The sequence below is a fragment of the Oreochromis niloticus genome, linkage group LG18, assembly GCF_001858045.2.
Source record: "Oreochromis niloticus isolate F11D_XX linkage group LG18, O_niloticus_UMD_NMBU, whole genome shotgun sequence".
NCBI lineage: Eukaryota > Metazoa > Chordata > Actinopteri > Cichliformes > Cichlidae > Oreochromis > Oreochromis niloticus.
This window is the reverse complement of record NC_031982.2, coordinates 26,987,834-27,012,721: the sequence shown is the minus strand read 5'-3', so window position 1 is coordinate 27,012,721 and position 24,888 is coordinate 26,987,834. Positions and strand designations below refer to the sequence as shown.

General features: G+C 40.6%; 1 protein-coding gene across 1 annotated transcript in view; it reads left to right on the top strand.

The window, feature by feature from the left end:
• The window catches only part of lig1 (ligase I, DNA, ATP-dependent), a 66,052-nt gene extending 52,508 nt beyond the window's left edge, over positions 1 to 13,544 (top strand). The window contains exons 24-27 of the mRNA XM_019347486.2: positions 3,285 to 3,338; positions 9,211 to 9,354; positions 10,639 to 10,731; positions 13,346 to 13,544. Coding sequence (XP_019203031.1) covers positions 3,285 to 3,338; positions 9,211 to 9,354; positions 10,639 to 10,731; positions 13,346 to 13,420 — 366 coding nt within the window. The 3' untranslated portion in view covers positions 13,421 to 13,544. The remainder of the gene's footprint in view (positions 1 to 3,284; positions 3,339 to 9,210; positions 9,355 to 10,638; positions 10,732 to 13,345) is intronic.
• Positions 13,545 to 24,888: the final 11,344 nt, after the last annotated feature.

The window sequence follows — 24,888 nt, the reverse complement described above, 5'->3', positions numbered from 1 at the left end:
CATTGTAATCAAGCAGTAATTTCACAGTTCTGCCTTTGTTACCAAAAGGGTACTTATAAATTTGGCTCCATATTTTGATAGGTTTTGGTCAGCAGTGCACAAATAGTTTTATTGTATGTCTTCACTGCTTTGTCTTAACAAACCTCATAGTTTGACTGGTGTGTGTGTCCGTCTTGTGCAGTTTACTTAGTGTCGCATCTGTGTTATGTTGTGTGCAAGCCGCTGTATTTTTTCTCGGCTGTTATTGAGCGGTTCAGTTCAGTTTTGGGTGTTTATTCGTGTCTGCTGTGTGCAGCGGGGTCTACTAGTTGCAGGACCGACAACTTTTGTAACACACTACAGCACCCCCACCTTCAAGGCCCTTCCCACGACTCTAAGCAAAGTATCTGACTGTGAAACAGTCTTAACATTTTTCCTGATTTCTTTTTAATTCATTTCCCACTTCTTCAAAGGGCATTTAGCTTTTAAAGGCTTTTTGTTGTTTAAAATGACCAACTTTAACTGTGGTTAAGCTGATAGTTAGCTTTGAATGTTTGGGCTTAATTGAAAAGTATTATTAGATGAGTCTGAAAGTCGTGTAACGTGTTGAACTTGCATTTCAGTTTGAGCAGCAGTCAACTCCTGCAGTTGTTTTTGTACAATGGAAGAAAAAAATACTTCAGATCATGTTTCCTGTCTAAACGTCTCACGTGGACAGCTATGTTCAGTAAAATTGGAGTGTACATATTTTTTCACATGTGCATGAGATGAGTGGGCACATGGAAACACGCCATTAATCTTTTCTGCAGTTGTCAGTGTGTGCCATGTGACTGCAGCAGCCACTTCTCCTGTGTGCTGCACTCATCTTCCTTTTGCTCTCCAGTGTCAGCTAAACAACAAAGGAATAAATGTTTTGTCTTTGACATTGTAAACTTCAGTAACCCTCTCTGTAGCCGAAAGCAGAATCTAAACCACATTTCCATCTCCCAAATGTAATTTCACCTGTATGTCCTGTGAAGTGTCCTTGAGTGAGCAGCAGATTTGGGAGCAGTACTGCTGCTGTGGACACACAGTTCACACAGGCTGCTGTCACAGAGAAGAAAAGGGACACTAATGAAATGGAAGGTGACAGCTGAGAGATACATTTAGCTATTTACAGTCATTTAAATGATTAAAACAAGTACTTGTAAAGTAGTTGTACACAATGAGAAACCAGCACTTATACATAGTTAAGACTGATTCAGTGGTAATTTGTTAATGACCAGTACTGAAATACTGTAGTTTTGAGAACTTTCACAGTGGAAAACAAGATCTAAATCTCAGTCTTCTCCACTTTATGTCCACAGTTTATTAATGTACATCAAAACCATTGGTTTGCCTTTATTCTGCTAGGTTTTTCTAACAAATACTGGTAGTTATGTCAACACGCATCTCATTAAATGATTGTTTGTTGAGTCTGTTCTCTGTGAGCCCATTAAAATACCTTAGAAGTGTATTTACAGTTTGCAGTCTTTGGCAGGAGCTTGATATTAGGCAGGCAGGAATGAGTCAGAGCAGCAAGCTGAGAGGTTTTCGTCAAAATAGAAAAATAAAAAAGCCTATTGGAAAAGAAAAGTGCTGCCAAACAAATAGGACCTGAGCCACACAACCTTTTCTCCACCATGAAGAAATTGAAAGAGGGTACTGCAAAACACACACACACACACACACGTCACAAACACAAAATTCCCACATATGGGAGAAAGAAAATAGGCATGCAGAGGGTGCAAGAGACAAGGACGTTCGTGCACAGCTGTCAGTGTTTAGTTTTGGATCCATTTTTATTAGTTTCAGTGTTTGTTTGTTACTAAAAGTAATATTAGGGCTAGTTGTCAGGGGCAGGATTTAGTCCATGTATTTAAAAATACAAACATTTTGTAAAAGCAGTTGACATGCAGTCGGTCTCAATGAACCGACGCCTCCTCAGGCATGTTTGACAAGGTTAAAAACTGAAAAAACATACAGATTTCCATCTATTAACTCTGAGCTATTCAGTCCATCACAGGGCAAATGCGGATACAACCACATGCACCCACATTCTCACAGATGGTCACATAAGATATGTTAACCTTCCAAGCATGTCTTTGTGAGAGGAAACCACAGGGAACCCATTCAGCCACAGTGAGCGCTCCATACTCCCCTCAATTGGATGGGGCATTCCCAGGCAGTTGTTTGAATCAGGAATTTTCTTGCTGTGACCGTGCTAACCGCTTCTCCATGTTGCTGCTCATGCACTTTATTTCCGTCCAAGTCTGGGTTTTCATTTTCTTTGCTGGGTTTTTGTCAAGTTTTAACTAAATATATTTTTTAAATTTGCAGCATGGTGAGTCAGTGGGCTTGCATTGAAGCTCACACTGATCTCCCTGTGCTTTGAGTTATAAAACCAAAAATTAAATCATCAAATTAAGAGTGTTTGCATAATGTAGTGGTTTAAACATTTATCTAACAAACAAATCCCTGTGTGGTTGTGTCAGGAAGGGCATCCAGCATAACAATCGGGCAAATCAAACATGTGGACCTGGCTGAGGTGACCAAGAATAGGAAGCTCAGCCCAGAACTACCAAAATAGAATAATTTATTTTGCTTCGTTGTTGTTGTGTCAAAAATGTGAATGTTGGTGAGCATTGCTGTTTGCTTTTGTTAACTTGCGCACATACACTTGTATTGATTGGATTAAGCTGCTGGGAGGCTCTGATTATCCACAAAACAGACTAGTTGTGCAGTAATTGGCTTACCTCTACTTCATGTGGAACAGGTGCTCTTAAAAATACATTGCAGTTGGCTTGGTAGAAGACTTGACCAGCACAGATAACGAATGCATGAACACATGCTTGGATTAACCTCCAAATCTTCTTGAATGCTACCTTTAAAGCACACAGTGAAGCTTATCATGGAGATCTGCAGAATACATGCAGATCTGTAAGCTGGGAAATCCTATATTTGCATGACACACCAGCCTGTTTTCCTCCCCGCTTATTCTGTGTGTGTCAGCGCATTGGGTGATTCTTGTGTCTCAGCGGGCTCAGGTCTTTTGAGAGGTGACATGTTGCTTAATGTGAAGTAGGCAGACAAGATGCTCGTGGTGTAGGGAGGGATTTTCTTGCTGTTCTCTGTTTTGCAGCCTGCTGCCAAATGTCTGCTGCCTCACACACATCTAAGACTGTGTGTGTGTGTGTGTGTGTGTGTGTGTGTGTGTGTGTGTGTGTGTGTGTGTATATGTATATGTGTGTGTGTGCGTGCCTCTTATCTCCTTTCGTCTCTTCCAGATCGGGACAGGCTTCAAGGATGAAGATCTGGAGCAGCATTACAAGTTCTTAAAGGTAAAGTGTCACAGCAAGGCTGTTGCACTTACTCTTTAAACAGTCACACTGTTGTTTCCTTACATTGATGTCTTGATTTTTTTTCTTTCTTCCTCTTTTTTAAATCGCAAATATACGGGAGCCAAATATGTAACTGTAGACTCAACAAGATTAGCTTTGTGTGATTTCAAAACAATCTTTATTTGTCTTATACTGGGCCTTGGTACAGTCTTTTCAAATGGGCTTTTTTAGTGCTTCCTTGAAGCTAGCTTTTCTCTGATAGACTGTCCCTCGCAAACATAAGGTTTGAATGGCCGGCTTCTCCACTCAAAGCCAGAGCTGTGTGCCTGAGGAGACCATACCAAGTATATATATCCCATCTCAGAGACTTCATTCAGAGATAACAGATGACAGTACTGTGTAAAGACGTCTGAAGCTTCAGCTTTAGGATTACTTGAATTCATTGTTTGATAAGTACCTACTTGATAGTAACATAAACACAGATGCAGTAAATTTTAGAGCAAAACCACAATGAGTTTGCCTGAGGTTCTTGGGGGGTTGGAGCCGTGAAATTCCACAACTATGCATTCGTAGATTATATTCTCTGTTCATTCAGTCTCTTCAGATATGAACCAAGGTTTTAGTATCGAAATAACAGGACCAGTGTCCAGATAAACTCCTAAGATACAACTTCAATTTGTAAACAGCACCTCGAGGATACCTTTAATTATCCAAAAGGAGAAAAGTAACAGGAATAAGCTCAGGGATTACAGATGATGTTTTCTACCCTCCAGGCTTGTGCACGTGTTACGTCCTACCTAAAATAAGTAGCACATGCCTTTCAGAGGTGTTCATTTGGTGTGTTTAGGAAATGCCGGGCAGGCACCATGAATCATTTCTATTTTACCAATGAAATAAAATGTGTTTAGTGAAACTGTGTTGGCGTGCTCTGAAGCTGGTTAATGAATTTCTTTTTCAATTTATATTTGAAGAGGTTTGCTCCAGAGCAGCAGAGCAGCAGAAGCATTTGAAGAAACTTGACAACTGCTCTCTGAAAATGATAGCCGATACGAGAGTGTAAATTCATTTTTGTATTCTGCCGGCTTTATCAGCTAAATTTATTCCTTCTTTTACAGGAATAAAAGAGACAGGGGTTTTTAAAATGCAGTCATCTATTTATAAAACAAAGTAATCGTTATTTAATACAGACTGAGCAAACCTGGTGAACACCGTGGGGGTTTTAAAACATCTCTTTTAGAGATTAAAGGGTTGAATTTGGTGTAACAAACTGCTGCACAGTGTAGAATCACTACAGTGAAGCAGTGATTTAGAAAGTGGTGTAACCTTTTTTCTTTTTTTTTCTTTTTCCTGAGACCAATAGAGCCTGCACTGTGCTGCTTTGTAATGAAAGTGATGGATGGTGAATTAAGGAAGGCCAGTGGTGTGGCCGTGTTGCTTTAGTTGCAGCAGTGCTGCAAGCCGAAGGGACTCGAGACGGGGAGACGATTGGCTCGGTTCACAATCCCCTGGGTGGCGAGTTGCTGTGCTGTAACACCGGGAGCTGCCCCCCCTCCCCCATTTTTCAGTCTAATCTTTATTCTGATGCTTGAAAATGATTGTGAGTAGTACACATTAGAGGCTGACTGATAGTGGAGTTTTTGTGGCCTGATGCTGAATCACATTCATTATAGATTTTAAGCAAAAGTACAATTTGACATTCAAATAAAGTCTCCCAGAAATGATTTGGGAATGAGTTGGCACTTTTGAAGGAAAGAGGCATTTTGTAACAAATGGCTAAATGAGACTCCAGAACTTCAGTGTCATTGATCTGAACAAAACAGCTAAGCAGTGGTGACACTCACGTTCAGTCGTTTATAGCTTATTATTAACTGAAAATTACATTTAGGCTTCAAAAATCATAGAAGTGGTGTCAATTTGTGAAGAACAAACTATGTAAGTACCATAAACTTTTATTTTTCACATATTTTCTACATTAACCCAAAATGGTAATGGGGCAGTAAAGCCCAATTATATCATGATATTTTGAAAATTTGCAATAACCATATTTATGACAATAGAGGGGAAAAAATTAAACATTTCTTTGGTGATCTTAGCTCGCAGGCAGCAGCTTTTATGTGCAAACAAAATGAAAGGCATTTTCCATCCTCCTTTTCCATTGAGTTACTGTCATTGATGACAGACTACCTAATTTGAAGTGTAGCCTTCACAGCATTAATGTAGCAGTGACACAGCATTATATCCACTGACATGGCATAAGTCAACTGTAAGCACAATAGTAGTCTCGGCAGCGTTTTCTCCAGAAGTTTTCAGTAAAAAAAAAAAAATAATGCAACTGCTTAACACAGTTTAATAGGAAAAGCAACTTAACCTTGTAATTCCTCAGGAGCCTGCACAATATGATCACATAATAAAGTTTAAATCTAAAAATATTTTTTTACTCAGGGTGTGTTAGCTTGGGTTTAGTTGAGCGTTTTAACCAGTTGCTTAAAGTCCTGCGTTACTGCTGTGTAACCGCATTAGTAATTTCCATCCACCATTGGCTCTTCTTGCCATATAGAGTGCAAGGAGTGAGTGCTCAAGTGATGCTCAGGTGAGTCATTTGGGTCGCTGCTCGTATTTCTGCTTTACCTGCCTTCATAGCCTAGCAGTAGTCAGTGGTGTTTTTGCCTCAAGTGGTGAAACAAGTTCACTGTTCCCATTGTTAGCAGCAACATTTGTCTTGCATATTGCGTTATCATGTTCTATTGGATGTCATTGAAGAAACTCCCTTTTTAAGTACTAAAATGACACACTGCTCTCGCTCTCAGACATGTCTGGACTTTGTTGTCATCGTCGTTTGTGCTAGGCAAAGTAAACGCATGACGCCACTTTATCATTTTATATCATTATCATGATGTGACAGGTTTTTTTAACAAGTTAAAAGTATATCCATGGATAGTATGATTCTGGCATAGGGTGGAGTCCTAACTTGCAGGATGGCCTGCAAAAAACATTCCTGTAGCACTCTTTTGTTATTATTATTAATAATCACACATTCTTTGTGTTTTTCTTGCTTAATAATACTGATAATAATAATAATACTGTTTAATAATACTTTTGATGCCTTATTGTCACCTTCTGGTGGAAGCAATGTGTTATAGATTCAGGTACAACCAAGGAACAAATACAGTATCTATTTAAAAATATGTAACTAAAATATATCATTTCAAAAGTGAAAATCATCAATTAAAAATGAATTGAACTGAATTTCAGTTTCTCATTCAGTGACCTTGATAAAATGTTATTATTAGTTTACTGATCACACATTTCACATTAAAAGCCTGGAAGAGAGTTAAATACCTAAATGCAGCTTCTCCTCGTCATTGCTAATCATGTGCTTAAAATGTAGAGCATTCACATTAAAAGTGTATCATAAATAGAAAATGACTGCGTCCTTGTAGCTGCAGGTCAGAGTGACGATATTTCCAGCTGTGTTTTGTGATAGCAGCTGTTGTGAGAGTCTAGAACGTGTTGTACAAAAAATTGTAGTAAACCTGAATTGATCTGTAATTTCATTAAATCTAAAATCTATTTTGTTTCGTTCTGAAGTAGAAGTTCTTTTATCTTTTTTTAAGCTTACCGTTTCACATCATATAAGCCAAAATGTTCCACAGCAGGCACAAACTGCGCCGTTTTCCCAGCAGTAACAACTGTACTTGATTATATAATTGCCACTCCACCTTAAATAAGTCACTTTTACATGCCCCGAAGATGAGTTCTTCACTTGGTTCTTGGTGGTGTAAATACATTTAAATCAACATGAATAATTGCATGTAACTGAAATAGCTCACACACCTTTTTAGGCTTGTGTGAAGTATAATTATGATGCTCTGGAAGGCGTGTAAAATTGCAATATTACAGTTTTATTAACTCCACCTGATACTTGACCCATCTAATGATTACAATAATAACTCTATCTATTATATAGCTGTATCTGTGTATCCCCAAGTACAACTGAAAGGCCACAGGTTTGAGCTCCGACAGAAATCAATATTTTATAAGACTCTACACGCCTACCAGCTCATGCATTGTAATTCACTCTGTATTGGAGTGTCACTTGAATGCCCACAGTATAAATAATGTGTGCGGGGAAACAGCACCACTACAGCTGGAGCTTTCTTTCCCCCAGAATTATTTAACTATGACCCAGTTCTGTGGACACTGCAGCAGTCTCGTTAACATTAAACCGTTTCAGAGGCACATTCGCTGAAATGGCTGTTTCACGCCAAAACAAGATGGGTATCATTTTGTAAGAGAATGACACCTACGCTGACAGAATGATTGCTCGTGTCAAAGTTAAAATGGTACTATTAAATATTGCAGAAGTTGACTTTTTTTTTCTCGGTCGCCTCGCGGGAACAGAAACAGTTTGGCGGTGAAGCCTGAGAGGTAAATATCGAGTTTAAAATAAAGAGAAAAAAAGTGCAGTATATCAGGTTGTTTCTAAATGAAATCTTTCGTGTAGGTGTGTGATAATGTGTCTTTGAAATCATGTTGCCCCCACCAAGAAAGTAGGTACCATTTTAATATGAGAGTGCTGAGACTCTGTGTCTGCCTCCTGGGATGTGGTTTCTGAGACACGGCACAATTCAGCAGGGCAACCAAAAGCGCTCCATCACTGTCTTTTTTACCAGGTTCTCTGTGCATACATTGCCCTATTTTTACACTGTGCATATTTGCATGTTCACTGTATGTACACTCTAGTTGTTTTCAGATGTGGGATACATAACACTGCTGGCTTCATCAGTCTGTTCAAATGATGGCAATCTTTCATTTCGGCATGAGTCACTTTTTTCATGCTTTCCTTCAGACACCCACGGCATTGGGTGCATGCGTGGGATAAAGTACTCTGAAGGAGATTTTAACAGTATATCAGTTGACAAACAATGCATGAGGTCAAAGTTTTATTGTCATGGCTGCTATATTTCAACAGCTGCTTTAATAATAAGAGTTGCTGCTTACTATATTTAAACATGGGAAGGAGAATATCGGCACAAATAAAAACTTACCAGACTTGAATTTGCCCCAAATCCTTTTTAGGGTCAGCTATTTGGGCCATTTTAGATGTTTCCTTAAATCCCACTATGCACCTAAAACTTAAGCAAACATTTATGTGTAAAGCCAGGACTTTTTGAATATACCTTGTATTGAACTCTATGCTGTTTTTAAACGACTGCTAGTGCCACCCAACTGCTGGACTCATATTGTCATTTAAGGTCAACTCAGGACCTGCTGGCAACAGTTGTCGCTAAATGTTGTTGAAGTACATTGACATTCCTTTGCTGGTTGCCTTATTGCTGCTAGGCTCTTCCTGTGTGAACGCTACTTTATTGATGGATTTTGTTGCCATCTGATGCTGCAGGGATGTAATAAACCTGAACTAACTGACCTCTACTCCAGTTAACTGGGTGTATATGCACAAACTGAGGGCATATGAATTGTCTTTTGCAAACTCTGTGATGTTTTCTCTGTTTGGTACTGAGTGGCGTTAAAAAGTCAGATGCTAAAGGTAATCTGGTGGTGCCTGTCTGATTATGTGACTACATGCATTCAGTTTATGTCATGCTAAAAGTAAAAATGTTATTTCATCCAACTTGGATTCTAATCACGACATTTTATGTGTGACCGAGTGCCCTGCACAAGCTGTGCATATCTGAAGAGTTTTGTGTTTGAAATGTTTATATAATTGTACTGTAAGAAGAACGAATTTGAGTTCTTTTGAAGAAATCACCATTAACTCTGGGTACACATTTCTAAAATGTATCTAGCATTTTATTCTTAATTTGGATAAATTAGTGATTTAATCATTAATTTTTCATTTTATGTTCTCTAGGAGCACATCCTGCCTAAGCCCCGTGCTTACTACCGCGTTGACCAATCAGCCGAGCCCGACGTGTGGCTGGATGCTGTGCAGGTTTGGGAGGTGAAGTGCGCTGACCTCTCACTGTCTCCGGTCTACAAAGCTGCAATGGGAATGGTCAGTTCAGTGTCTTAATCCGCCCTCCATGTGTTTCCACTGATAAATTCTGCCTGTTATGCTCTGTTGCCTACAGTGAAAAGTCATAATTAGTGCCTCTTAATTGAGTTATTAAAAATGTTGTAAAAGCGTCCAGTTTTAATAGAACAGATACTTGTTTATTACCCGTGGTTTGGCTGCATGTTAGATGCAGAGTCCCTCAGCGCAAATAAAAAAGGTTTGCCAGAATATAGCTCTCGTTTTAACAGCAGGCAAAGTAAAACAACACTGGGATGGATAAAACGTTACAATTAATTAAAAAAAATCTGGTTTGAAATTTGCCAGGTGTTGCATTTCGTTCTCAATAAACCTTCTTTACATCGTATTTTTAAACAGTTGAATATCAGATGTTTGGATGAGTAACCAAAAAGAGGATTAGCAGTATCAATTCTTTTAATGCCGTCATCCCCAGGTTGGTTTTGACAGGTAATTTGTAAGATTACCCTGAGGCTTCACACATAATGTGGCTACAGCTTTCTGCGATAGGCAGTAGCCTGAAAAAGAGTGTATATTTTCTGAGAAATTATAGCAGTGCAATTTGATGTAACTAAAAGTGCTATGTGCATTTGCTAATGATGCTCATCCCCTCTGTGTACGTGAAGCTCGAGCTCTCATGTGAACAGCTCAGGTACTTATGAACAGAATGGTATCCATGCTTTGCTGGGACCTTCGCTAATTCATGTGCTGTTATGGTGGTCTAAGCCATTTTCCCAACTTTTCAAAAGCCAAAATTTCAAGGCACAGCTTTATTCATATCTGTGCAAATATCCTGTACTTACTGCAACTTTTACCAGAAGTTTTAAAGATTGAATTAATAAGTCAGGTTATTGTCAGTGTTGTATACTTATTAATTACATTTGACCCCCAAATTTACACAAAAACCCTTTCGCATTTGATAAACTGTAACTACAGCTCTGAAAAATCTTAAATGCACCCTTCGCATTCAATATATCTGCATTTTCAAGCAGCCTTGGTTGTTCTGAAAAAGAAAATGTACAGTACAATTTCTAAAGCCAGTAAAATACTAAACAAGGCAAATAATTCAAAGAGGTTTTTGGAACCGGAGTAGAAAGAGTTGATATTTCCAAACCTTGAGCTAGCAGGGCTTGAATATGTTTCAGTGCATGTTAGTCAACAAAATATCCAGTACGTGGGGGTACTTTAGAAGTAACAACAAATGATAACCCAGTATCACAGGTTGTTTGCTTGTTTTAATTATAATTCTTGTGATCTGCTCTTCTTCAGGTGGATCCAGAGAAGGGCATTTCTCTGAGGTTCCCTCGCTTCCTTAGGATTAGAGACGACAAGAAGCCCGAGGATGCCACGGCCGCAGCTCAGGTACATTAGATCAGTACTGGTCCCCCCTCCACCAATGAATATGAAACCAGCAGTAGACTCACATATAAAACAATGTCAGATAGAGCTCTTATAGGACTACAAAATGTGAAGGATCATGAGGTCAAAGAGGGAAGATCACGACCTAGTAAAATTCAGTCATATGTTTGTTTGACCGTGTTGTATAGAAAAGCGTCATCAACATCATGGTCGCTTCACAAGAGCCGTCCTGTAAAATTTCATGGGTGAATAGCACTCCAAGGACAGTCTTTTTTATATACAGGAATTGGTTTATGTAATGGTCTCCTGCTGCATGTCGAACAGAGCTGTATTACAGTCAGTTAAAGCAGCACCTCCTGGTTTAGTGGTGGGTTCTGAGCAATATATTGTGAGGCAGCAAAGCATAATTTGTACTGTACAGTAGAGAACTGCAGGACAGTCGTACCTTCAGAAAAACAAATTTAAGTAGACAACGCCAAGCTCAGCAGCACAACCCATTAATTCTGTTATTTTAGTCTAACAGTGGATTTGTGTTTCACATAACTCCCAGAAAGTTTGGCCAGAACACAAATCAACTTTCCGCAGTTTCCTTAGGTTTTTTTTTTTGTTTTTTTAATGCCATGTTGATGTCTGCCTGCCTCTGTATGACCTGGCTGCTGACCCATGAGCATATAAAATTTTTATCCCTATGCTGACCTGAGTTACAGGACTGTATATGGACTGTATACTTTATACAGGAAATGTCATGTGCATACAAATGTTTTTATGTTTTTGAAAGTATATTTCCAAATATATTGTCAGTTTGTTTTTGTTTAGTTTTTCTCCCCTAGATTGTAGTATTAGTGAAATAGTGGTAAATATTGATATATATTAGAATATTGCCAGAAAATACTGGAATTTGTACTTACCTATTTTATGCTGTAGGGCTAAAACTACCAAATACTTCTTCTTTAATCCCTCAATCAGTTTCCTTAACAGTGTGTCCAAATTCATCTCCAAGCCTATATCATTCATTCATTGTACAAAATAAATAAATAACCAGTTATGGTCTTTCTGCTACAAAAGTGGATGCACATATTAAAAATCCATCCATCTATCCATTCGCTTCCGCTTATATCCTTGTCAGGGTCGCGGGGGAGCTGTAGAGTATCCCAGCTGTCTTAGAGCGAGAGGCAGGGTACACCCTGGACAGGTCGCCAGTCTGTCGCAGAGACAGACAACCCCTCGCACTCACATTCACACCTATGGGCAATTTAGAGTTAGCAATTAAACTATCCCCCTTAAATTACATGTGAATGTAGATAAGAAATGTCCAAAATAGACATGAAGTTGTTGGGTTTTTTTTTTTAAATTTACTACCATGTCTGTTGGGCCTACGTGTCAAATAGAACATGATGTAAAAGAGTCTTTTTTTTAATTCATACTCAGAGACCAGAAGTCTCCACTTCTGTGTTAAGAAGAATTTCTTTATGATGCCTGAAACTCGTACTGAAGTCTCCATGTTTATTGCTTTCTGTATTCTCAAAGTTTTGTTTTCTGAAGGTTGCGTTCATGTATCATTCATAGCCTGACTTATAGAACATCTTTTACCTGAAAACACGATGAACATTGATATTATTTTTTTCCTCCTGCTGTTGACCATGTTTTCTGATTCATGGCGTGATAAAAAGAGATCCCCTACGTTCAAAACCGTTTGACTCTAACAAGTCAACAAAATGAAACGAGATTTTTAAAGTTTGATTCCCTGCTAAACATTTTACGACATGCTTTCTTGCATCATGCATCGCCTTAGATGCACCAGCTCTGAAACGCACGCCGCGCCTCACCGGGAAACTCCATGCCAGGTTCATTGTAGTGTAACACCACCTGCGCCCAAACTTGTGTAGCATTTCTAAAGACTGAACTACAATAAAATGTTATTATTCACTGAGTTGAATCAATGCCCATCTGTTACTTATAGAGTGTAGATATAGGCGTTTGCTGCAGCGAATCAAGTAGGAACATCAGCAGCATTAAAATGATGCATCTGTCAGTTGTCATCAGTGAAGATGCACACACGCTCGTTAGCACAGCACATCGGTTCACATTGCCTGACGTAGTGCACGGTTTAAATAAACCTTAACCTCATTCGAGTCAGTGGGAATTAAGAAAACATGAAGACGAGCCAGATCATGTTGGATGCAACCACTTTTGGGCTGAGAATCAAAGCTTTACCTTGATCATGCGGAGGAGAAATAATGTGATGTTTCATTGTTTTCCATCCTCACCGTGCCACCCTGCTGTACTGGTACTGATACTGCTGATTCTGGGTGGGCCTGCTGTTCGCGCATTATTCGTTGTCCCGCCTTCCTCCTCCCTCGCCCCCGAACTCCGATGAGCCCAAGTGAACACAGCCCCCGTCTCGCACTCAGCAGCTGGGAGTCACCGACATCAAAGCCCAGCATATGAATAATCAAACTGATATTTTTAGCTTCTCCTCTTCATGTTTCTGACCTCACTTCATGATAGTCTCTCCCTCACTCCCTCCCTCCACCCTGCTTCCCCTCTTTCTCGCAAACCGTCTCGTCTCGTCTCCCTTGTTCTCTCTAAACATCTCTCTCCCTCTCAATCTCTGCAGATCGCCGAGTTGTACAAGAAGCAGCAGCAGATCCAGAATCAGGGGGATAAAGCTGACCCGGAGGACTACTACTGATCGTCTGTAGTCATCAGCAGGGAATAATAAATAATTGAATTTTCATTCTTGTAATTGTAAATAGCTTCTTTCTTTCTTTGTGTACTGTTGAATGAAAATAAAGGCACTTGCCAGTTTTAAGCGTCCTGTGTACGTCATTGATTTGTGGAGGCTGCTCCTTTTTACTTACTTTGAGTTCCTTTTGAGAGTCAAAGTTGCGTAAACATCTTGCCACATGCGATGCACATGAATTCCTAAAACCTGCATCGATTCAGCAGTTACAGCATACCTGCCGGTATCAGATCTCTATCAGAAATTCACTCTGCACAGCCGCCAAGTAAACCCAGAAAAGTATGGTTTGCATGCAAATATGTTTTAGACTGTCCTTATTTCTCCTCAAAAAGGCAACGGCAAAGTGTGTGGTAATAATAGTACGAGCCAAAGAGACTGCCAACTGCCTGAAATGTTATTAGTAGCTGACGATGCCGGAGCTGACAGTTGCTCAAACAGCAGGACAAAAGCGAAGCACTCACAGCTTGCATTAGATGATGGAAATCCACTAACTGTCCAGCATGAATCAATCACAGATGTGTGGAAGGAGAGTCGCAGCGGTTCGAGCGCCAAGGATGGGTGATTATGACGTGGTGAAAGAGGATTGTGAGTTTTCTGCACAGTGATTCCATGTGAGAGGCAGCAAGTGCTCGCGGAGATTGAACTACTTTGGTGTTTGTGCTTTTTGTCTGTGTGAGCACCTCAGAATCTCTTTTAATGCTAAACATCCTGAATGAGCGGGAAATATTTTGACATTGACAGACGCTCACTGCTTGAGAGATATGTTTTGCGAGTCACACATGCAAGGGCAACAGAGCTGCAGTAAGAACGGTGGGGGAAAACTGGTGAACTGCAAATAAGCTCTTGTATCTGTAAGCATCTTGGCAGCAGTGCTTACTGACTAAGCCACAGTATTGGCTCTAGGGGTGGTAATGTCAATCCACCATAAACTCCCATTCAACAGTCATTTCAGGGCATTTTACATTGTAAGGAAAGGTAAAGAAAGATACTCGATGATTCCCTGTGAGGTACGGCGAAATATAAACGGTGTCTGATATGACTTCCCTCCCTGAGCACAGTTCTGCTGGAGGTTTCTTCCTGTTAAAATTGAGTTTTTCCTTTCCACTGTCATCAAGTGCTCGTTTTGGTTTCTGATATAATTGTAAGGTCTTTACAATAACAAGCACCTTGAGGTGACTGCTGTGTTATTAGACGCAATATAGATAAAACTGAATTGACTTTACAATTTTGTCTATGAAAACGAGAAATTCAGTCATTCAAATTATTTTAGAGTTAAGGTTTTTTTTCTGGACACTGTAAAATGTCCAGTTCTGAAAAGTATGTTTGTTTATGTACTGAATACTTAGTTAGGGCTTTGTTTTAACATCCACTGCAAAAGCTTACTGTTACGACTGTTGCCGTAATTATAATATGCAAATTTGAGTGTGCAGGTGCTCCTCCATGATTGGTGCATCCAGGGTGGATGGATTGTACCGATTGGCTAACAACCAGGAGGCAGAGCATAAGAAGACACCGCCAAGGACTGCCAGGTCATTCATCCTCCGCCCAACCCAGCCGGCAGACCGTTCACTGTGTCACTATGTTGGTTTGATGTAAGAGCATGTAGGGGTGGACCGCCGTTTTGTTTGATTAATTTTCTCCTGTTTTTGTTAGGTAGGGAGGAAAGTACTTGTCGTTTGGTTTGGTTCTTTTGAATAGGTAAGTTATGTACTCCTGAGATAGGCTACCTTTTTGTTTGTTGTTTTGGCCTTGGGTTCACCCTGAAGTTATCATTTGCTCCCTTCCTTTGTTTAAATGCACTCATTGTAAATAAATCACTGTCACAAAGTATTAAGTGTGTGACGTGCTGCTTGGGGTTGGACGGGGATGGATCACCCTTTATGTTGTGGTCTGGCCGCGCCTAGACGGGCCATAACACTTACCAAGTATATTTGTCTTATTTCTAGTCAAAATGATCTCATTACACTTAAAATAAGACACGATCAGCTACTGAGCAACATTTCAGTGAGGTACAGAAACATGTTTCAAGACAGTGAATCTTGAAACTAGAGAAAAATTAGAGAATTTTCACTTGTTCCATTGGCAGATTTTTTTTCACTTAAAACAAGATATTTTACTTTGAAACAAGTGAAAAAATCTGCCAATGGAACAAGTGAAAATTCATTTTCATATTTGGTAAGATTTTGAGTTTTTGCAGTGAATTACTGCATCAGTGTGACGTGGCATGTAGGTGATCAGCTTGTGGCTGTGCTCAGATGTTATTAAATCCCAGGTTGCTTTGATGGCGGCCTTCAGCTCTTCTCTGTTTATGCCTCGGGTGTTTCTCATCTTCATCTTCAGGTGACTTGGTTAGCCAATTTAAAGGTATTATTAATATGGACTGCAAAGCATTGGATGGTAGTTTTGGCACTCTGGGCAGCTCCCCATAAGGCTTTTCAGCAGATGGAAGCATGAAGTGTTATAATATGTTTTGTTAGACTGTTGCGTTGACATAGTCCACCAGCACCACCACCTGCCATAGCACCCCGAATAACAACAGATTGCAGAAATTTCTCACTAGACTTCAAACACCTTGGATCCAGTGCCTCATCAGTCTTCCTCCAGACACCGGAGCCTTGTTTTCCATATGTAACACAAAGTATATTTTTATCTGAAAAGAGGACTCTGGACCACTGAGCAACAGTCCAGTTCTTTTCCTCCTTATGCCAGATAAGACTTCTGACCTTGTCTGTTGTTCAGCAGTGGCTTTAGATTAGGAAAGCAACAGTTGGAGCTCCTTTCCTGAAGACTTCTGAGGCTGGTGGCTCTTGATGCACTCACATCAGCCTGAGACCAGCTTTTGACTCCATGTTTCATGACGATCCTCTCAAGCCTGCAGTCGACCCTTTGTTGGTGCAACTTTTCTTACCGCCCTTTTTCCTGCCAGTCAACTTTCCACTAATATGCTTCCACACAGCAAGCCTTTTCACCAGTGCACTTCTGTGGCATACCCTCCTTATGACTGACAGCTCAACATCACATGATCACAGAGTGTCTTTGTTTTCTAATTCAGATCCATCCTCACTTGTTGTTGGTTTCAAGCCCCGAGATGCCAAGGCCTCACTGTGAGACCTTACTAACCAAAAGGTGACATCGTGATGGCCAGATTTTATATACAGTGTGATGTACAAAACCAGGCTCAGGGGAAACCGCCATCTGTCTCTGCTTGTTCGGGTGAGGGGGGAACAGAGAAGAAGAGGTGAACAAAGAGAAAAAGAGCATAACAACAAACAATATAATAAACAGGGAGCAGTTTCAGGGGCCATTAGCTTCAGATTACCAAAGGGGACACAAAGTTGATTATATGCAGTAGTGGCATATAAATACAGGCCCACCAGCAGCTTGAGCTTGTAGAAGCATGACTAAAGGATGGTTCAGTTCCAAGAAGGAAAGTTTGAAGGTAAATCTTAAAAGTAGAGAGGGCGCCTGTTTTCCAAACCTGGAAACCGATTCCACAGAAGATGGGCCAGATCGCTGGAGGCTCTTCCTCTGAAGTATGCTACGGGAATAATAAGATACTATGAGGTCTTTAAGATAAGGTGGGGCTTTGCATGTGGTCCAGAATAAAATGTCTCAACAGATTAAGATTGATTGCTATAAAATCTACTACAAGTTAAGACTATTTTGACTTTGTCATTATCACACTAAGAAAAAAGAATCACAATAGCAATATTACTTCAGTATCTACAAAGCATCGAGAGCTTTCCTTGTGTATTTTTTAAGCTAATTATACTCAAAGTGCAAAGTGAGATTGCCTCTAACCATAACTGTTCAGTTTTCATCTACCTAATAAGCACGTCTTATTAGGGTGATTATTGTGTGGGAGGAAGCCAGAGAACATGCAAACTCCACACAAATGTGTCCCGGTGGATTCAAACCCAGACCCTTTGGTGCGTGAGGCAGCACAAACCTCTGGATCACGCTGCTGCTCAGCCCCCCACACACAAAAAATCCATTGACTTTACCTGTTTTGTTGCAAATTAAAGCTCCACTGCTGTTGGATGGATTGTTGTGAAATTGGGTTCATTTTCCCTTAATGATGAACTGTAATCACTTCATTGATAATGTTACTTTTCATCTTGTCTGAATTTGAATTTCCAATGTGTTATGACTGAGAAAAAAAGAGTCATTACCCTCAGCTGCACTTTTAATTAGCAAACCTTTCGGTCTGTAATGATGAACATATTAAGCATTATACCTGCCTGCTTACTGGCATGCAGATGTCATCTAGCTAAAGGCACCACTGTGCATCCTCACAGCTTCTTGCATAGACTTGGAAAATTGTGCCAGTTGTGCAGCATCTCACGCAGCATGTGGCACACTATTGTCAGTGTATTTACATGCAGAGTGGTTTATATTTCCCATAGTCGAAAGCTCTTGAGATCGCTATTTGTTATGCTTTCTCTGCATGCAAGTATGCATACTGCACGGCTGGTGGTTTGCCTATTATTTGTGCGTGTGGGCCGTGTCCTGTGTCTGCTGAGGGGGAGTTTGAGAAGGACACCATTGTGGCTGAATAATCATGGAAATTCCAAATCCAGATTTGCCTGCCTGTTTTGTCTTCTGTTTATCTGCAGCACATTTTTTCCTCCTATTTTATTCAGTCTTCCTTTTTCTCGTGTAAAGACTGAAATGTTTTAGTCTAGTTTCTGCTTTAAATGTGTCGTCTCTCCTGCACACAGCTTTGGGAAAATCTGAAGCACATATTGAATATCATCATCACATCTCATCTTCAAGGAAAAAAACAAAAAGTAAGAACAAGGGCTTGCTGGTGTTACTGAAATCTGAAATTCAACCAGCAGTGTTCAGCTGTGCTGTTGCTTTTGAAATGAGCTTTAAACATCCAGTTTGAGGAAAAAAGTCCCAAATGGGAATCACGCAGGCAGCAGAGCGTGAAATATTGAGAAGGAAAACATGTAATTAATTTAATCCCATATTGTGTGTGCTGTATGATATTGTCCATTGTTGTGGGTAACTGAAGGTTGACGTGGAGAGTGTCTAATTTGTGTCATTGTGTCAGTGGAGAGGAAATGATCAAATCTCCTTGGATTGCTGTTGGGTCTAAGCGCCTGCATGCTGACACTGTTCTGCATTCGTTCCCTTTTTTCTGCATGTCTGAATGAGGCTGTTTTTGTCATCTTTCCATGAACACGTGTGTGTATGTGTATGTGTGTGTGTGTGTGTGTGCGCCTGGTTAACTGCCCGTGTATTTGTGTCACTGATGTTTACCGAGGGGGGCAGCTGGCACGCATCGAACGCCTGCAGGGCATTGCAGCACAGCGGCCTCCATCTCTCCACTGAGGTCTCAGCCCATGTTCAAACAGCTGTGCTGTTAGTTCACATTGAGTCACCCGCTCAGACTGGACCCAGGGGGCAGTTGCTGCAGACCTACCTGCTCCCTGCCTCTGTTGAACTGTTTATCCACATGTTAAGAAGTGACTGGAGGCTCTTGGATGTGAAGCACGATTTGAAAGGAGAAAGGATCTCTAGGCTTGATGCACATGAAAGGCAAGCTGAAGATTGCTCCTGTGTGCTGAAACTGTCCCTGCTGTGTTCCTCTTTAAACTTTCAGGAAGTGTACCCTAAAGCCAGGATTATGGATTACCTCCAAGCGCACGGGTGGGGTGGGGGGGGCATCTATAAAAAATGCCAGGTTTCACCTTTCTCTGTCCTTTTGTGTCCCTCTCTCTTTCCCCACCCCATTCTCCCACATAAGCTATCTGTCTTGTTCACAATAGCGCTTTCTCCACCCTGAGAACAATGAGTTTGTTCTCCTCCACCTCCTCGCCTTCCCTCCATCCCTTTCTATCCCTCCGTCCATTTGTTTGGTGCTCTCTGTGACATCTCTGCGATGCCAGGCCACAAGGGAGAGCGGGAGGGACAGTCCCTGCCATTGTGCCCGGCCGAACCCACGGCATATCAATAGTGTTTTTCTTGAGCTTGAGCACCCAGCGTTGGCCAGTAACCTTTCGGATTTGATGATGTCAGGCCCCCTCTGTTTTAGACCCTTTATATGATTTCCCTCGTCCTCCAGTCTCCACTCTAACAGGGTATTAGCTCCTCAACACCAGAGACAGTGCAGAATTGTGCGCTCAGTGTGACTCATCAGTGCACTTCATCAGCTCATTTTAACTAATGCGAGTTGGGTTTAACTGTGCCAACAAATCCTTGAAATTAAACCACAAACAGTGGCGTTGGTAATTGTCTTCCAGTGTTTTTTCTTTTCTGACAGGCCATGACAAATCACTGCTGTGCTTAAATTATTTAGATTTAAGCACAAAAACAGACCTAATTAGGGAAAAAGTTTAGCAGCGATATCTCTCATGGTTGAGCAGCACCCTCAAAATCAGACTTTTGTTGACTGCCCCTCCACCACCACCACCCACACTCAGTCATTCTGTGCTCAAAGTGGACAAAGGTCATAATTTCTGCTGCTGCTTGAGATCTGTGGCACTTGAATGTAAACACATGTTGTTTATGGAAAGCTGTAATTTCCCCCCCCCAGTGGTATCCCTTGACACTAGAGCAAGCATAAGTTGAATGATGACATGTTCACAACCAGCTGCTCACTGTCAGTAAGACGGTGGAGACGACAATCCCCGAAATAAATAAAGAAAGAAAAAAAATAAAAGTACCTCCAAATAAGGAGTTACGTTGTCTGCAGCAGACCGTTGTTCTCTCTTTATCCCTTCTGGGTTTGCTTTTTGACAGTGTCACTGCTGGTAGCATGAGTGCCAACAGCCCATTGAAGCACAGGAAGTCCAGCCCATCCAGATTGCTGCATCCATACAGTGTGGGAATGATTGGATCCCCTGCTGAATATGTAAGTTTGTTCACTTACAAAGAAATTAACAGTCTAGTTTTTATAGAAGTTTCTATGGAAGTTAGAAACACAAGTTATAAACTGATTTCGGTGACATTAAGTGGAATAAGTATTTGCTCCCCTAAAACCCAACCAGACTTCTGGCTCTCATAGATTGACTGTGTGCACATATGGTACACATATTGTAACTGATTAATTGATTGTAGATACTTCTGGTCTAAATTCGTTACGTGGATATTGCACATCTGTCCACAGAATCAGTTTCCTCCATTTCACCTTCATGGGCAAGCCCAAAGAGTTGTGAAAGGATGTCTCCTTAATAGTGTGAAGGAGAAACCAGGAGACAAAGGTTACATAAGGTCCAGCAGCAGGGCCAGTATCTGCTCCATCTGTGTGAGAAACAGGGAGAGAGCTTCCAGAGATGTGCAGGTTTCTGACCAAACAGCTAGAAGGCAAAAGGGGGTCTAATAAGGTGTACCTAATAAACTGTCAGTGTGTATGAATTTTCCTATACAAGTTTTGTAAGCACAAAATATCTTTTTACCCTAAAATCTAGTTTTTATTTCAGTTAACTAAAATGTCACTTATCTTTATTTTTTTTGTTTAGTTTTGATTAAGTACAATAACCTTGATAGAGTTAGATTAACAACAGTGGATGCCAAGTACAACAAACGCAACTTACAATGTGATACATCACAGACAGTTTCTTGCCCTTTGCTTAAGAATCTGGACTCACAAAGCAGTGTGACACTGCTGCTTTTCACCCACAATTTTATTAGACATATTTTCAATCTTATTGACTTTTTTTATTAAGCACAAACAGTGAAAAAATACCAGACAATAAAGGAGAAAAGTTGGAATACTCTCCACAACATAAAAAATAAAAAAAGAACCTATGACTGAACTCAAATGGCTGAGGCGTCACTGTGAAATATAACCGTTGTAATCCTTTCCTGTAAATGACACTTGTGTGTAGATATTCACATTCATCCTTTAGTCTCTCTGCTTGCTCAGACATCAAAGATTTTTTTTCAGAGTTTACACAAAAAAAAAACACTTTTAATGAGTTATTCCCTTTCATCAGGATGAACTTCTCTTCAGTTTTGCTTTTCAGCTGGTTTTTATGTGTTCAGGTGTTACATCACAGTTTACAATTTTATCACATGCTGTGGCTGTCTATACTTTGGACACAGTTACATATTTAATGTCCCCCCCTCCTCTGTTTTGACAGTGTAAAACAACGCTGCTTATGTCTGTGATTCTTCACATCACCTGAGTCATCAAAAGTGATTTTAAAAAAATGTATTAACCTATTATTTTCTTTGAAAACATCTTTTTTCCCAGTGCCAACTTAACGTTTGTACAGCACAGCAAATAAACCCCTTTTCAATGGCAACAACAGCGCTGCCAAGTAAACTGAAACAGCAGTCCATCATTACATTAAGACATGAAGGTCAGTCAGTCTGAAAAAAGCACCTCAGGCACCACAAGCACCACAGTGGTGCTTCCCTGAGTTCAAGTATCTTAACCTCAACTGCTAGGTGAAGTCTGTGTGAATCAGTCTGTCATACTCTAGCTGTTGCAAGGAAACCACTGCTGAAGGACATTAAGAAAAGCAAGGCCAATAAACTCAACAAATGCACATTAGATGAGGTGTAAATCTGGACTTTGCTGAGCATCTGCATGTGTGCTTCACACCATGAAGGACAGAGGATGAGCTGTAATGGTGTGTGGGTTTTGGGGAGGGGGGACTTAGCAGGTGAGACTGCTGGAAATTTATTCAGCATTCAAAGCAACACTGTTTTGAGCAGCAGGGCTACAGCAACATCCTGCAGTGACACGCCATCCCATCTGGTTTGAGCTCAGTGGGACCATCAAAACACACCCCTAGGCTCTGCAAGGACTATTTGACATGGGAGCGGAGTGGTGCAGAGCTGTGTTAGACAACATGACCTTCACAAACACCAGTCTACATCCAGTAAACAATGAAAACCAGCTAGCAAGTGCTCCAAATTTGTACAAACCTGTTGGTCGGTTGGGTGTAGCGTGCGGTTTTTGCATCTTCTTCCTGTGCATTTGAGGGTTTTCTCAGAGTGCTTGTTGCAGACATGCATGCAGAAGGTGACTGATAATTCTAAACTGGGCATAGCTGTGGATGTGAGCATGAAAGCTTGATTTCACTAGTGATTGGTGCAAAGTGTGTCCTTCCCTCTTGCACAATTGCAGTCACAATCGAGGAGAAAATATTTCCCCGCTTTCTGATTTATTTGTTTGCCTATTTTTCAAAAGTTACCTGACCCTGTGTGAATTAACTGTGACTAACCACATTTATTGAAAATCTGAGTAGACACACACAGGCCTCATTATTGCACATCAATAAATCATATACATAGAACCTACTAACAAAGTGAAGTAGGCTAAAAGACCCCAAAAAGCAACAAATTATGACACAATGTAAAGAAACAACTGAGAAATATTGAGTCACATCTATTAGTCTTGAAAGTCTTACAAACCCATTTTAATGCTTTAGGACTCCTGCAAACCACACTGAGAGATATTATCCACAAATGGAGAAAACTTAGGAAACTTGAAACAGTGATGAACCTTCCTAGGAGTTGCCTACAAAAATTACTCCAAGAGCACATTGACGACTTATTCAGGAGGTCGCAAAGGAACTGCAGACTTCTCATGTTTCAGTTAACAATATGAAAGAGACTCAGCAAAAATGGCATCCATGGGAGAGTTAAAGGTGAAAACCACTGCTGACCAAAGAGAACATAAAGGCTGATCTCACATTTATAAAAAGAAAAGGACTCAACAATCTGTGAACTGAAAAGACAAAGGTTTAACTTTTTGGAAGTTTTGAGTCCTGTTACATTTGTCACAAAACTAACAGTATTTCATTAAAATGACATTATATCAACAGTCAAACATGGTGTTGGTAGTTTGCATGGTGTGGAGTTGCTGCTTCAGAACCTGAATGCCATAATTGATGGAACCATGAATTCTGCTCTCTACCAGAAAATCCTGTGGAAGAAAGTTCAAATGTACTCGGGTTATGTAGCAGGACAGTTACTTGAAACACACCAGCTTCAAACTTTGGCGTGGCGTAGTCAGTCTGGACTTGTTCTGCTCAAAGAATGGCCCAAATTTCTTCACAGTGCTGTGGAAGTCTCGTCAGTCATTGCAAACGCTTGGTTGCAGTTCTTGTTTGCAAACATGGCACAGACAGTTGTTAGGTTTAGGGGGTGATTACTTTTTCAAGTAGGATAGATTTGGATAGCTATGAAGAGTATAGAAAACAAACAACGGCTTCACTAAAGAATCAGAAATTAGCAGTTGCTGTTTCAGGTTTTCATATCATTACACATTTACAGAAACAGTGAAAATAAAACCTTTGAATCTAAACTGAGTCAAACGAGTCTCAAACTGTAACTCTAAGCAGCTGCTGCTCTTTGAAACACACTTCCCACTACTTAAAATAACTTCTCTAAATGTCAAAGATTACTAATGAATACACACCTATGTCATACTTCTGGTCATCTACTCTTTCCTCTGTTGACCTTTTTGGGGGTTTTTTTTGTCACTGCATCGTTAACCTGCCTCCTATTAGGAACCCATGGTGGCATAACACGGCCGTATTTATATTTAATCCTGCCTTCTAGCCTGAACTTTTGACAGTTTTCTGGCCAATTGCTCGCCATGGCTCATTTGCCTTATTTGGTTATGGAAATGTTTCGCTTGATTATTCAACCCCTTTGAGCGAAACTGCGAGTCGATCCAGTCGCTAACGAGACCGCTTTGTGATGGGTTTATGATGGCAGCAGTTGTTGTTCCCCACGTCTCAGCGCTTCACTTTGGCCCACACTGAGATGCTTGTGCTTAAGGGGTTGAGATTGCAGTGCACTCCATTGGATCGCTGTTGACGGTCATTAGTCTTTTGACCTTGGTATGAACCAGCCTCTGTGGTGTGTATCTTTTCTGTCTTTTTCCCATCTCGACCGGCAAGAAACCCTCCAGCAGTCCCATCTTAAAGCGGCTCTTCATTCGTAGAAGCCCTCCACATTTTGAAAAGACATTCCCCTTCTGCACGTCTGCCAGCCTGCCTTGTGATCAGTGCTGCACTCAGCTGTGACAAACATACTCGACATTGCAGAAAAATTAGACATGGATAGAGCTGACAAGTGCCCCTAACATCTACAGCTCGGGATGCCTTCCCAGCCTGTGTTTATCTGTGGGCTTTTCAAAGTGTGCTTGGTATGTTCTTTTTTCCTCATTCCATTGGAAATAATTTGATGTCAAAGGAAATGAGAAAATCACAAGGAAATATGCTCTGTAAATTTATATGGGTGTCTAATGACATGCCCTCACCAAATACAACTGAGGCCACTGTCTCCACCCGTGAAAACAAGCTTGATGGGTTATACAGGCAGACAGCTGAGATGGTTTCATTCGCACAGTCGCTAAAGCCTGAGGTACTTTGCGTATTCAGTCATCTCTAATAACACCAATTGATGTGAAGCCTTGTCCACCTCAATATGACTAAAGTGCAGCT